This window comes from Rhinoraja longicauda, chromosome 21 (assembly GCF_053455715.1).
Source record: "Rhinoraja longicauda isolate Sanriku21f chromosome 21, sRhiLon1.1, whole genome shotgun sequence".
In the NCBI taxonomy this organism is placed as follows: Eukaryota; Metazoa; Chordata; class Chondrichthyes; order Rajiformes; family Arhynchobatidae; genus Rhinoraja; species Rhinoraja longicauda.
In genome coordinates this window covers 11,339,795-11,355,285 of record NC_135973.1, presented here as the reverse complement: position 1 = coordinate 11,355,285, position 15,491 = coordinate 11,339,795, and the positions used below count along the sequence as shown (strand labels likewise).

Here is a 15,491-nt window from a genome sequence, read left to right as displayed (position 1 = left end):
ACAACATTTTGAATCAGCAAATGTCTTTCAATAGCCCACTGATTACAGAGAACCACAGCAACTGCCTGCAACGTTGTGAACATTGGGAGGCAGCCTGAAGCTGACTTGTAAAAAAAAATTGATCACATTACATAGCTGCAGCAGAAAAATCCTTCATGTCTTGCTGCTCCGAGACATTAAGCAAGCACCAGGTCAGAGCGCAGAATTTCAAAATGGCACTGTGAAATTAAATTAGCATTGAACACTGGTGTCATAATTTACTGCATGATTGCAATCCTTTTATCAAATGGCTTTTGTTGCAGCAATCAGAAACAAGTTAGATCTTAGCTAATATTTTTTTGAGCATTAATCGTCGATGAATCGCCTTAAATTAATAGGCTGTGGGACAATTTTTCACCTATCTGTTCAACAACTGTGGAAATTATCTAGAGAAAACCCTTTACACCCCTTGCCACGGTGGTCTATAATTTTCCTTTAATACAGGTTTAACTACTGAGCTCTGTATGTCAAAACTTTGGAAACTTTTTAATAGAGTACAATTTGTCTGAGTAATTATCAGAGAAATGTGTTGCCAAACGATCTTTGTCTTTTTAAATCAAGATAAAAGATACACGCAAGCAATCAACATTCAGAACAGTGCTGATTAAAGTTGCCACCTTTCATTTTGTTGTTCCCTTTCGTCGCTGATCAACTTCATCTGGGTTAACTCAACATGGGAAGTGGTATGAAGGCTTTAATTTTTATAGCAGTGACATCGGTTTTGGTAACATTGGTGATATGTGTGCCAGTCCAACAGGCCCACAACAGCAAGAAACCAAACAAACTCTTGGTGATTTCTTTTGATGGATTTCGCTGGAATTACGATCAGGACGTCGAGACACCACATCTGGACTATTTGGTAACAACGGGAGTAAAGGCAAAATATATTAACCCACCTTTTGTAACCATGACATCGCCATCTCATTTTACAACCATCACAGGTGGGATTTCAGAGTAAAGTTACAACTTTAAATGGATTTGTTCAATGTGGCTAATTTGCTGTTTTATTCATGACTGAATGTGGACACAATTTAGAATGAAATATATTACAATGAGATTAATTGGTAGCAGTTATGTACCAGAATGCAAGAACAGCTGCTTTCCTACAACTCATCTTCTTGAACCAAAATGCACAACCTATTCCTACTCGGCAATGGAACACTATATGGTCCATCTCTTGGTTTAGCATGTACTTGTTTTCTAATTTTGTTTTGCACTAGTGGCTTGTTTTTGCTGTCTTTTTACCATCTTGCAGAGTTTATCTTTTTGTATGTTGCATATGTCTATGTGCCTGTGATGCTGCGGCAAGCACCATTTTCATTCTACCTGTGCCTCAACATACTTGTGCATATGACAAGAAACTCAAAGGTAGACACATAAAAACTGGAGTAACTCAGCGGGCCAGGCAGCATCTATGGAGAAAAAGAATAGGTGACGTTTCGGGTCGAGAGTCTGAAGAAGGGTCTCGATCCGAAACGTCACGTATTCCTTTTCTCCAGAGATGCTGCCTGACCCACTGAGTTACTCCAGCTTTTTGTGTCGTCTATCTTTGGTTTAAACCAGCATCTGCAGTTCCTCCCTGACAATAAACTCGACTTGATTTGACTTGATGGGTGCAGAACTTGCTGACCGACTCTTGCTAGTAAATCTGTAACTTTATTTTCTCGCTGAACTTTGCTTCCAAAATCAATGAGGCAGATTATTTGAAGGGCCATTTTATGACAATGAAGAAAAAAATTAAGAATAAATTAAGTGACATAATTCCAAATTATTTGTGTTTCCTATAATGATTTAAATTATTTAACAAGGTGTTATATCAGAATGGTCTTTGACCTGAAGCAGTAACTATATTTCTATTTCTACAGTTACTCTCTGACTTGCTGTGTGTATTTCCAACATTCTCTATATCTGTGTCAGGATAGTAGGATCTTGGAGGCATCAGTGCTTCCTCAGTAGAAGAGCTGCTGAGGCATTGTTGAACTGTTGTAAATTGATACAGGGCATTCCGTAAAATGTATTTTTATGGCCATTATACTTTGCAGCCATTGTGTTCAACTAGTGGAGAATGGTTAAAGCTCTTTTTAAATACCCTCCTACCAAAATATTAAACGGTCTAATATTTTTTTTTAACAGCTCAAGTTTAGTGAACAAGTATCATGCTTTAAAATCTCTGATCACCAGGCAGTAAAATGTGATTAAAGGGCATATTTTATCATTTGCCCTTCAGAGCAAGCCAAATTGTCTGTCAGCACTTTCCTTTATTACTATGGTTGTAAATCACAGGAGTGGAGTCCTTAAATTGGAGAAGATTTTGTTAAAGAATAATTGACCTGATTTTTAATAGACAATAGGCAATAGACAATAGGTCATTCAGCCCTTCAAACCAGCACTGCCATTCAATGTGATCATGGCTGATCATTCACAATCAGTACCCCGTTCCTGCCCTCTCCCCATACCCCCTGACTCTGCTATCATTATCTAACTCTCTCTTGAAAGCATCCAGAGAATCGGCCTCCTCTGCCTTCTGAGGCAGAGAATTCCACAGATTTACAACTCTCCGAGTGAAAACGTTTTTCCTTATCTCCGTTCTAAATGGCCTACCCCTTATTCTTAAACTGTGGCCACTGGTTCTGGTTTTTGCTCATTGTTCCCCTTATTCATATTTACTTTGTTTAGTCTGATTAAGGAACGTTCTTTAAGTTTCTAGTTGAGGTAAAACGAGTACATCGCTGGCAGATTACCATTATTTAATTGAAACCCAAATGGGAAGAACAACTTTTTATTGTGAGTTTCACAAATGTATCTGTAAAACTGAAGATCTATTGACAACATTTCTAGAATTCCAGGAACTCTACGAATAATTCAACTGCAGCTGCAAACATTTTGCCAACATTGAATTAGGCATAGGGATGGAAAAAGAACATCAATGCTGGTTTTAGTACGATCAGAGTATACACATATTGACAACACTAATATACTGTAAGATGTCACAGGTGGGAGGAATGATTTATTTTGTTGCTGGTTTATTGTAACTTGTATACTTTCTGAGAGTGGCTTATTTTGTCAGGTGGTATGTGTTAAATCTCTGGGATTCATATGAACATAGACTAATACAGCCCAGGAACCGGCCCTTCTGTGTCTACACCGACTATCAAGTATCCATATAAACTAAACCCATTTTATTCTCCATGCATTTCCATCAATTCCTCCCAAATTCTACCACTGAGCTTTACCCCATTGTAATCCCCAACTAAAAGTGACCAAATAACCTCCCAACCCAAACATCTTGGGATGTGAGAGGAACGCTGATAGAGCCGCTCTACTAGCTTCACTACTGTGCTGTCACTGAAAAATCTCCAGAACACAAGGAACAGGTAGAATAAAACCAAAGAATTAAAATATAATATGGACTTCTTATGTTCATAAGCTCTAGGAGCAGAATTAGGCTATTCGGCCCATCAAGTTTACTCCACCATTCAATCATGGGTTGATCTATCTTTCCCTCTCAGCACCGTTTTCCTGCCTTCTCCCCATAGCCCCTGACACTCATACTAATCAATAACCTATCAATCTCCACCTTAAAAATATCCATTGATGGCCTTCATAACCCTCTGTGACAATGAATTCCACAGATTCACCACCTTCTGATGAAAGAAACCCCTCCCCATCTTCTTTTTAAAGGTACATCATTTCATTCTGAGGCTATGGCCTCTGGTCCTGGACTCCCCACTAGTGGAAACATCCTCTCCACATCCACCATCTCAGCTGCCAAACAAACTATTGATGATTTTAGAGTGGAGCAGGTTGTATGATAGTTTGTTGATTGAACATATCTTCTTTGGGTTTCCCGCTCTCCGTCTATGTTGGTTCAATAGCTGAAGCAATATTTGTTTTCTTTCACAGGGCGGTGGATTGAAGATCATGGAGTTGTTCACAATATGTTTTACAACACAAAAACCCTGTTTAAACTACCTCATAAACTTACATTACGGAAGACAGTGTGGTGGGATAATGGAGTACTTCCTTTGTGGATCACAGCTCAAAACCAGGTATTTTTCATACTTTGAGTTATCTAATTGTTACATTTGTAGCAAATCATCTATTAAACCAAATTAAATAGAACCGTAAAATTTTACACTACAGAAATGGGCCCTTCCATGCACCTCACCTATGCCGACCGTAATGCTAATCCCAGTAGTTTGCAATAGACCATTTTCCCTCTACACCTTTCCTACCCATGTACCTGTTCCTCTTTTACTGACTTGGTCAATAGTCATGTTGCATTGAAGTGCTTGTTTGCATTCTCTTCATTATAATATTAGACTAATGGCTGCATCATTTCTTTACATAACTAAGGTTAGTAGTTAGTGGAGGTCATGGGTCACACAAGTTAACTTGATCAGTGTTGGTTCAGGTTCAATGTAAATTATTATACATACTTTTATGACCTGGAAAGAGTTGGCCATTGCTTGTGCTTCTTTTTAGACAATGCCATTAAATTTGCCACTTCTAATTTCCAATTGCTACATTTGTTGGCTTGACCTTTACTTCAATGTTAAAGTTAAAGCACGTCCCCTCACTCTCAGCCATAATTCTGGGGCTGCTCTTCATCCTGTGGGATATACATTTATGTCCTTTTTGCCTCCCTAAAGGCTTGGGAAACTTAAATTGCAGCTGCCTGGTTCACACACTGGTAATATATCGAACAGTTCTCGACCATATTTTACATTATTGTAGCCATCAGAACTTTATGATGGGGGACAGATTACATGCTGACATTAACATTGCTGGTATCTTTGTCATTCCCACAATTGCAGTGTCTCCACTATCCTTTGCTTCCACCTAATTTTCCAAAGATGAGTTAACCACGTTTCACATAGAACATTGATTGCACTGATATGCACTGCACATATAATAGACAAAAATGTCCGACAGTTCCCTGTGAAGGTGTGGGAGAAAGTATAGATATATGATCAAAGGTAAACCTACTATGCCATACTATCCTATATCCTGTGTTCATATTAGGAGGGAGGAAGGTGATCCAGTTGATGGGCCAATATGGAGAGTTTTCCTGGAGAAGGATGAGGTGAATGTTTGAAAAGAATGGTCAATGTCGTCACAGGGGATGTTGTTTATCACTTTATGGAAGTTATTGGAAATGCTGAGGATGACTAGAGGGATTTAAGCAGGGTAAAAAAAACATTCTATTAACAATTAATTTATACGCGAGCTTAGCCTTTTCAAGAACAGAGAGCAACTAAAAGTAGGATGTTCCATTAATTTCTTACCCCAGCAATGCTGAGCACTATTGTAACAACCTTATGGTCACTCTGGCTGAGGCTGGCTAACTCTCCAGGCAGATCTCGGCACCTTTCCCACCGAGTTCCCAAGTGTTACACATTAAGTACATGTTTTTCCAATGAAATATTAGAAGAGCCACTCCCATGTTCTTCTGGGAATTAATTGTCATCAATAAAAAAAATTAAAAAATAAGGACATATTTTGACTTCTGCACACAGGGAAAAAAAGTAGCATCATTCCATTATCCAGGAGGAAATGTGACCTATGGTGGACAAGCAATCTACAGATCTCTGGGGGAATCACTGACTCACCCCGATGCGAATGAGACAGAATGGAGAATAAATATCGATATGGTCTTGGATTGGTTTGAAAGGGAAGACTTCGATTTTGTAACTCTTTACTATGGGGAGCCTGATGGCGTTGGGCACAAAGTAGGACCAGAAACACCACAGAGGCGGGATATAATCCGACAAATTGACAGAACCATTGGCTACTTAATATCCAGCATTGATAGGCATAATCTGAAAGACCGGCTAAACGTTATCATAACCTCAGACCATGGGATGACAACAGTAAAGAAATATCCTGAAGTTGATGAAATCAGACTCTCAAAATTCATCAGTTTTAAAAATATCAAGTTCGAATTATTAGACTATGGAGGATTTGGGATGCTTTTGCCAAAACAAGGAAAAACTGAAGAAGTCTACCAGGCACTGAAAAATGCACATCCTCATTTAAAAGTATATAAAAAGGAAGAATTTCCTGAACATTTTCATTACAGTAAAAATGATCGTCTTTTGCCCATCTTTGTTTATGGAGACAATGGATATGCTATTAATGGGGTAAGTGGCAAGTGCTTTTGTTTCAATTTAATTTTGAGGTATAAAAAGGAGAGTTATTTGTAAGGCAGCTGAGAGAAATGAAATATAAACAAACCTTATGAATCTACACAGTAATAAAAAGGAACTGCAGATGCTGGTTTATACCAAAGATAGATGCAAAATGTTCGAGCAACTCAGTGGGTCAGGCAGCATCTCTGGAGAAAATGGATAGGTGATGTTTCGGGCTGGGACCCTTCTTCAGACCATTTTCTGACTGACCCACTGAGTTGCCTGACCCACTGAGTTATTCCAGCATTTTGTGTCTATCATATGAATCTACATATTCTTTATATGTTCCATAAGGAATTAAGTGAAACTATGAACGGCAAACTAATCTAAATGTATCTTCTTTTAGAACATCTTTATTTCTTTTAGTGCCTAGTCAACAATATTACTAAAAATGATTTCTGTGTGTGCTGATTCCATCAACAATTCTTTCTGTTTTTCCTGTCCTTTTTATTCATATTTTCAGGCTGCACAAAATATCCATACAGCAAAGCAGTGGCTACCTAATCATAGTCATAAGGCAGTCATGGTGTCATGTAGCATGGAAACGTGCCCTTCAGCCCATCAAGGTGTGCTAACCATCAAGCACCTATTTACACTAATCCTACACTAATCTCATTTTATTTTCTCATATTTCCCATTCTACACACCAGGAGCAATTTACAGTGGCCATTTAACTTACAAACCTGCACATCTGTGGACTGTGGGAGGAAATCAGAACAGCAGGGGGAAACAAGGAGAACATGCAAACCCCACACAGTCAGCCGCAGAAGTCAGGACAGAACTTGGGGCGCTGCACCAATGTTCTACCCTTCTTTCTCATTAATTCTCTACCCCTTATTTTATTTACTGTTTTCCTTCTCAAGGAAGGCCATTCTTGCTGCACAACATTCCCAGACCAGAACTTCTTCAAAGTCAAAATGTGGTCGTAGAGTAGGAGGGCTGTCAAAATGTGGTCGTAGAGTAGGAGGGCATTCTCTTGAGATGCTGCCTGACCTGCTGAGTTACTCCAGCATTTTGTGAATAAATACCTTCCCAAACCAGAACTGTCATTACTGTAAGGTGCCTTTAATAGAATCATTGAGCATGTCTTATTGTTTGGTTTACCATTCTCTAGAGGAGCACACTGATATTGGGAGAATTTGTGCAGAAAGGTACAAGTCCAAATTCTGCTGCCTTATTCTTGACCACCTCTCCAATTTAACAACCTGGACACTTATTATTGATACAGTTACTACCACTTCATTTCCGCTATTCCTTCCTACGCATGGCTGCATTTTCATCACAAATTCTCTGCGCTGGCTTCCAGCTTCCCAATTGAATTCATCTCTGCATTTGTCTTAAATTGTTGACTGATTCTCACATAAATAAAAAAATGTGAATACTGTTATCATTAGCCTCACCATTATTTTTACAGAAAATTCAAGGGGCTATTTGGCAAAAAAAAAGTAAAATGATTACATATTTGATTAATTTATAAGACAACATTTGCAAATTTCTGAATAAAAAACATAATTGCATAAATCCTCATTGCCTGAGCTAGTTGCAAATGCTGGAGGGAAGACTGACCATTTACTATTTCAGAGATTCATCATTTACTTCAACAAAGGAGATCATGGATTTGACAATGGAGAAATGGACATGAAGATGATTTTCCGAGCATTTGGCCCAGATTTCAAGCATTCTTATCTGGCAGAGCCCTTTGACAGTATTCACACTTATCCCTTGATGTGCAAGTTATTGGGAGTGACACCAGAACCGAACAATGGGTCGTTGGCATTCACTCTTGGGATGCTCGTAGACTCTGACAAAACAGATTACCCAGGTATGGAAAGAGTTCCTTCTCCATGCATCGATGCATTTTATGACATACATGTAACTTTAAATGGAAAATATGTTATTCACTTTTAGTTGCCAGCAGACTAATAAATGTTAAAATGTCAGCTGAAAATATAATTGAACAGCAATTGTGGAACTTTATAATTGGTGTAGTAAATGTAAAAATTGTCCCTAGTGTGTGTAGGATAGTGTTAATATGCGGGGATCGCTGGATGGTGTGGACCTGATCGGCCAAACGGCCTGTCCGCGGTGTATCTCTAAAACTAAAACTAAGCAACCAGGAAACTGTCATAATAGCAGGCTTTGGAACACTTTTTCTCGCCAGCACTGTCTGCTTGCCATGACCTTGGGTGAGGGAGTTGTTAGGAGGGGGGCTGGGGGGAGAATTTGGGGAATTTGAACTTACCTCTAGCTTTCTTCCCAATGTGGACTTGTAAAGGCTATTGGGAGGATGTTTTGCATCCTGGTTTTCAAAAGCTGCCCACAGTTTGGGGACTAATCTCCTCTGAAATCACACTGCTGTTTTCCACTCAAGGAGAATAAACTTTGGTATTGTTCAGCAAGGAGATTCCATAACGTAGCAGTGTCCTCCAAATTGACTGAGGTCACTTTGAGCTTCCATTGCCCAACTAAAAAGACCTCAAGGGAAAATGTTAGCAAGGGAAAATGTTGGAGAAATTAAGAACCCCAAAGAAATCCATCATGTTGAGGCAAGGAAAATGGCTAAAATATTAAACACTAATAGTGGAGAGAGAAGTCACAGACAAGAAAGCAATGGAGAATAGATGTTGTCTGACCCACTGAGCGTTTCCAGACTTTTCTGTTTTTATGAGCAATTGAGAAGATGTAAAAAAAAGTTAGTCCTGATTTTTTTAATCGTTGGTAAGAAGAGACCCATTAGAGTAATGTACTGCAAAACCCGTACACAGTTGGGAAATTTAATCATTTGGTTTAAATATATTGATTAAGAGTTTATCAATGGAGATATTGACTGAGAAATTCTATCACACAGTGCACTCTCTCAATGTGCTTTATGATGAAATTTTATTGAAACCCATCTGTTAATTTGTTCTGGATCCTCTGCGCATATTGCACATATGCAGGATCTTGATCAGCTGGGCAAATGGGCTGAAGAATGGCTCATGGAGTTTAGTGCAGATAAGTGTGAGGTGTTGCATTTTAGGAAGTCAAACCAGAGCAAGACCTTCACAGTGAATGGTAGAGCAGGGAATTCTAAGCGTACAGGTAGGCAGTTCCCTAAAAGTGGTGTCACAGGTAGATAGGGTGGTAAAGAAGGCTTTTGGTACATTGGCCTTCATCAGTCAGTATAAAAGTTGGGACGTTATATTACAGTTGTAAAAGGACATTGGTGAGACCATATTTGGAGTATTGTGTTCAGTTTTGGTCACCTTGCTGTAGAAAGAATGTCATTAAGCTGAAAAGAGTGCAGAGAAGATCTACAAGGATATTGCCAGGGCACAAGGTCCTGAGCTATAGGGAGGTTGAGATTTTATTCCCGGGGTGCAGAAGGCCAAGAGATGATCTTATAGAAGTGTATAAAATCATGAGCAGAATAGATGGGGTGAATGCACAGGGTAGGGGAATCAAGAACCAAAGGACATGGATTTAAAGTGAGGGTGGAAAGATTTAAAAGGAGCCAGTAGATCAACATTTTCACACAGAAGGTGGTGGGTAATGGAATGAGCTGCCAGAGGAGTTAATTGAGGCAGGTATTATCACAGTATTTAAAAGACACTTGGATAGGTACATGGATATGAAAGGTTTAAAGGGACATGGGCCAGACACGGGCAAATAGAACCAGCTTAGATGGGGTTTCTTGGTTGGCAAGAAAGAGTTGGGCCAATGGGCCTGTTTCTTTTAGTTTAGAGATATAGCATAGAAACAGGCCCTTTCGGCCCACCGGGTTCGCGCCGACCAGTGATCCCCGCACATTAACACTATCCTATACCCACTAGTGACATTTTTTTTACATTTACCAAGCCAATTACCCTACATACCTGTACGTCTTTGGAGTGTGGGAGGAAACCAAAGATATCAGAGAAAACCCACACAGGTCACGGGGAGAACGTACAAACTCTGTACAGACAGCACCCGTAGTTGGGATCGAACCTGGGTCTCCGGCGCTGCATTCGCTATAAGGCAACAACTCTACCGCTGCGTCACTGTGCTGTATGATTCTAGTAGTTCAGGGGTATTTAATCTTACCTCTTCTGCCACTGAGTCCAAGATGTCCACCGCCTGATCGTGTACCCGCTATCAAACAGATAATACCCTCTATCAATAACTCTGGGGCGGCACAGTGACCATGTGGGTTTTCTCTGGGTGCTCCGGTTTCCTCCGACATGCCAAAGACGTTCAGCTTTGTAGGTAAATTGGCTTCAGTAAATTGTCTCTAGTGTGTAGGATAGAACTAGTACACGGGGTGATCGTTGGTCAGCGTGGACTTGGTGTGCCAAAGGACCTGTTTCTACACTGCATCTCTAAACTAAACTAAAACGAAACTAATCTAAATAGTCCTTTGAAAGTTTTTTTTTTTTAAATCACTTCCATGTAACAATTCCTATCCCACATCTCAGACTATTGCAGTGATGGGTCCTTTTATTGGCAAAATTGTATACTTAAGTTAAAAAATAAACACATTAAAGAACTCCAAAAAACACTAATTTAAATTCATCTCATTCTCTTACAGGTCCTCAGGAGGATCAGGCCACATCAGTTCGCTCCTCTGTAGTCATAGGGTTAGGTTCTGTCCTTGCGTTTCTGACCATAGTGTTTGTAATTATTGTTGTATGGAATGCCATTCAAAGAAACAAAAGGTAAGCAAATGTTGAAGCAACCAACTGTGATGTTGCTTCCTTGTCAGTATTCCCAAATGACTGTAAATTGCAGCTGAAAGTTGACGTTAAACTAATTAACTAACGGGACTCAACAAAACTAGTCAAGGAAGGGTCCACTCTCTGATGTTTTCTGATCTGCGACATTTAGCATTTCTGCCACCTTCTTTCTAAGAGGAAACAGTCCACTTCTCGGCCTGGATACATGGCCTCTTTTCTCAGGAAAGCATTCATGCTCCACTTCAATTTGACATTATGCCTCTAGAAACACTCTCTCCCTCAACTGCTCTTCCTCAGTTGCTGGGACAATTAAATATTGTATTGATTACACTGACAATGAGGGGTGCCCTGTAGCATTGGGCCCATGACAGTTGGCAAGATCTCAGACCCCAATTTCACCCCATGTGATTATCTTATGATGGCAGACAAGTCTTTTTTTGCCATTGAGTGGCTTTGTCTTGCCTGCATCACCTTAAGCTTTGTGTCTACAAGTGTAGCGTGCTGAAACATGTTGCTTCTGACATCTCCTCTTGGATCAGATGATGGGAATACTATTCATCATCCGCTTCTCTGTTCAAAGGGGCTTCATAGTTGCCACAGAAGGATGGTATTGCTCATTCACTCCCAACTATCTTAACCAGTACTCCATGTTGTTCCACTTATTTAGCTCTGCCTTTACTTTGTGTTTAAGTGAACAGGGCACTGGTTTAGGTTTTTCATCTTTGTGGGTGCGAGCATCGGTGTCCTTGATGAAACCTTGAATAGGTCTGTGCATTGCATCAAATTGTTATCCTGATCAGGGTGTGCCGACTGAGTCTATGTTTAGCCTGGACGTCTTTAGCCAGCTTGGGTTTCTACGATTGGCATGTATTTACGATTTCAATCTGCTTGACCATAATATGGAATAATTGAATTGATAAACAACTCTTGAGGCCCCTGGGCCTGGAGCAGCTCAGCGCAAGAGCAATGCAGCCTGTCCCAACCCACTGTTGTTTCCCTGTGTATCTGCGATTTTTCATGCATGTTTGGATCCAAGTCCCTTTTGTAGGCAATGGTTGGGTCTGCCTTCACTGCCATTTCAGGCAATGGAAATCAAATGTTTTTTTTTAATGTACCATTACTGGTTGTTGCAAGATTTATTTTTTTAATCTTGGCAAACGATCACAATTTTTCCAACTATTATTCTGATCTTATGCTGTATACTTGTAATTATTGTGTGGTGTTTGCCAATGCAAGAGCTCAACTTCACAAAGAGTCTGTTGAATATTATGAGTTCTTATTCAGCCAGTTAATTACCACATAGAATTTACAATAGCCAGGGGGTGAAAGTTGCTTTCAAACGTTTCAATAAGATCATCTCTTGTTCTTCTAAATCCCAACAGAATAGGCCCAACCAGCTCAACCTTTCTTCATGTCTATCTCTTTCTTCCACCCTGCTGAATCTTCGCTGCCCTGTCTCCACTGCCTGGATATCCTTTTTAAAAGATAGGGATCAAAACCGTTCAGAATTGTCCAGGTGCAGTTTCATTCAGACATTGCATCAAAACTTCCCCACTTTTATACTTCATATCCTTTATAATCAAGGCCAATTTGCCTTTGTAATCACACATAGTACCTGCATGTCATCACTTTGCGTCCCATATACAATTGCAGTAATAATTTGTTTTTTCATTTTTCCAAAGTGGATATTCTCTAATTTTCCCACATTATATTCCATGTCCTAACTTCGCACTCACTTGTTTAATCTGCCTACATCCCCTTGCTAACACTCCGAGGTAACAACTCTTGCTAACATCCTCTTGCTAACTAACACTCCTTGGTTGATGAACTGCTGATCTGAAAAGTAGTTTACAAGTGGGATTATATTATTTTGTTTTCATTAAATTTTAAATACATAAATTGATTAAGAAAGGAATGCATGTGAAATTCTACAATCTTCAATAATCGTTGAAATCAATCATGGAAACTAATTTAGTCGAACTTCCCCTGTCTAAGCCATGTAAGATTGGTATGGAACATTATTGTAAGTAGATTAAAATGTTAGCATGTATGTAGCTTTCCTTCACTTGTTTTAATTTTATGTAATATTTAAGTTGTGCTTTATTTTCCCAGATCCAAGCGTGGAAATCCTTGCACTGATGCTCCAAATTCAGTAACGGCTTTTTAGTTCTAAATGGTTTATCAGAGCAATCAGTTTATTAGCTCTACCCAAATTCAAGCTGTTAATTCAAGCTGGAAATGTTGGAGAATTCTCCTCCTTGTGAAACTAGTAGCTGTAGTTTTATCCATGTTAAATTTAATTTAGCCTATTATTGTCATGTGTACCGAGATACAGTAAAATGTTTTTGTTTACGATCCTGTCAAAAAAAAGACCATACATAGAAAAATAGGTGCAGGAGTAGGCCATTCGGCCCTTCAAACCATCCACAGTGCAAAGCTAAAGGACAAAGGGTACAATATTTAGTGCAAAGATACAACACTGAATTCTGATTAAAGAAAATTCAACGGTCTCCAATGAGGTGGATGGAAAGTCAAATGTATTTTAATTTTTTCTTTCAGTTCATTAAAAAGATGAAAGCAAGGCCAAACCTAACCTAACCCTCATGCTGTTGTTACCTTAAAGCCAGGGCAGGAGTTCATGTTTTGGAGACATTCAGAGAGCATCAGTACCTATCAGTCACAGGATTTGCAATGGACTCATAATGTACAAAGCCTTTAGATGTAAAGAGATGGAAGTCTAGATATTAAAGTGTGAAATACATTGTTATTCTTCAGCTGTGGGGTCTGAGTGGCTACATTAAAGTTGCCAGTTGTGGACTTTAGTAACTTCCATGAAAAATATATGGTACATTAATGTAAGTGGGCGGCTAACTTGCGGCTATCCATTTCTCACTCAGAGGTTCAGATCCTCCAGCGTAATTGAAGAGTTTTACGAAAATAAAATAGTGCCAATACTTGGAAACTGAAATAGAAACAATATTGGATTTTTTTTGTTTTTGCCATTTAATCTTTCAACTCGATGAAAGACTCGATGAAACTCGAATGGAATCAAGGAATATGAGGAGAAAGCAGGAAAGGGGTACTAGTTTTGGATGATTAGCCATGATCATATTGAATGGCGGTGCTGGCTCGAAGGGCTGAATGACCTACTCCTGTACCTATTTTTTATGATTACTTTTCATCAGAAAATGTTTGTGGTTTATGGAGGTCAATCATCTCAGTTCCTGGACATCTCTGCAGGAGATGCTAATTTAAAATATAATGTGCATTTTGCCTTTCCCATATGCATTTTGTATAATTTTATTTATACAGTAGAATGTAATTGGTACATGATTAATTTTCTCTTTTCTTCAAAACTGAAGCACCAATGTGGCAACTTGATTAATACCGTGTACGAGATTTAATTATGTAAAATGAAAACAATGCATTGGCATAAATTAATTGAATCAGCATTTTACTGCAAAGTGAATGTTTTTCTTTTTCTTCAATAACATCTTTCAGATAAGATAGTTATTAATTGACCTTTGGGAATATTCTAAGGCACTGTTCAAATAAATGTAAGGAAGACCCCTGACATCTTGGCCAATTTTAATCCTTTAATTAATATGACCAAAAAACCCCATCTGTTTATTTATGTGGTTACTTGTGTAGGGAGGACAATGCTTTTCTTATGTACCCAGAAGAATTATTCTCCCTGATCTACAAGGAAACAAGAGGAACAAAATCTCACTTTTGGGTCCTATTTTGGCACATTTTATATGACACATAAGTAAAATGCAGTTTTTACGCCCACACATCCAAAACTAATGGAATTGAATTTCAAAGTGCAGTACAATGAGCAGTTGCTACTACATACTCCTTTGTGGCAATCCCTTGGAATTGAGATGACTCCAATGAGGCCAAGGTGAGAACTGAACTCTTCCTTGGAATGGGGAAGGCGATGATTGATAGGGCACACAGTCTGTGAAATCCTCCTTCTCAAACTTAGTCTAGTTTATGGTCATGTGTACCAAGGTACAGTGAAAAGCTTTTTATTGAATGCTAGGCAGTCGGCAAAAAGACTATACATGATTACAATCAACCCGTCCACAGTGTAGATACAGGATAAATGGAATAACGTTAAGTGCAAGATAAACTCCAGTAAAGTCCAATTAAAGATAGTCCAAAGGTTTCCAATGAGGTAGATGGTGGAGAGGGGTCCTGATGTACCATTTACCTCATTAGAGACCCTTGGGCAATCTTTAATTGGACTTTACTGGACTTTATTTTGGACTAAACGCTATTCCCTTTATCCTGTATCTGTACCAAAGATACTACTGGAACAAGATGAACCATTCCGTTGAAATCGCCAATACTGAAGTGTAGTACAATGCAATACAATACAATATATCTTTATTGTCATTGTACAGGGGTACAACGAGATTGGGAATGCTCCTTCCATACGATGCAATAAATTAATTAGCTAATCAGTATAAATTTAGACAACCCAGTGAAACAAAATTAGAAACAGTTTTAAAACAGAATAAAGTTCAAGTAGGTCTGTGCCGGTTCACTGTGCGATGTGACGCAA

At 39.0% G+C, this 15,491-nt stretch overlaps 1 protein-coding gene across 1 annotated transcript; it reads left to right on the top strand.

Moving 5' to 3' along the window:
- Nucleotides 1–712: 712 nt before the first annotated feature.
- Nucleotides 713–13,088, top strand: LOC144604178 (ectonucleotide pyrophosphatase/phosphodiesterase family member 7). Its single transcript, XM_078418383.1, has 6 exons — nt 713–980; nt 3,943–4,088; nt 5,559–6,182; nt 7,812–8,052; nt 10,777–10,903; nt 13,034–13,088. Exons 1-6 carry the CDS (start codon nt 713–715, stop codon nt 13,086–13,088), a joined length of 1,461 nt encoding a protein of 486 aa, XP_078274509.1.
- Nucleotides 13,089–15,491: the final 2,403 nt, after the last annotated feature.

Bases quoted from the DNA above. Each gene is read 5' to 3' on its own strand.
- LOC144604178 (XM_078418383.1), top strand. From the start codon at position 713: ATGGGAAGTGGTATGAAGGCTTTAATTTTTATAGCAGTGACATCGGTT. The intron at 8,053-10,776 runs GTATGGAAAGAG...ATTCTCTTACAG, and splicing joins TGACAAAACAGATTACCCAG to GTCCTCAGGAGGATCAGGCC. The intron at 10,904-13,033 runs GTAAGCAAATGT...TTATTTTCCCAG, and splicing joins GCCATTCAAAGAAACAAAAG to ATCCAAGCGTGGAAATCCTT.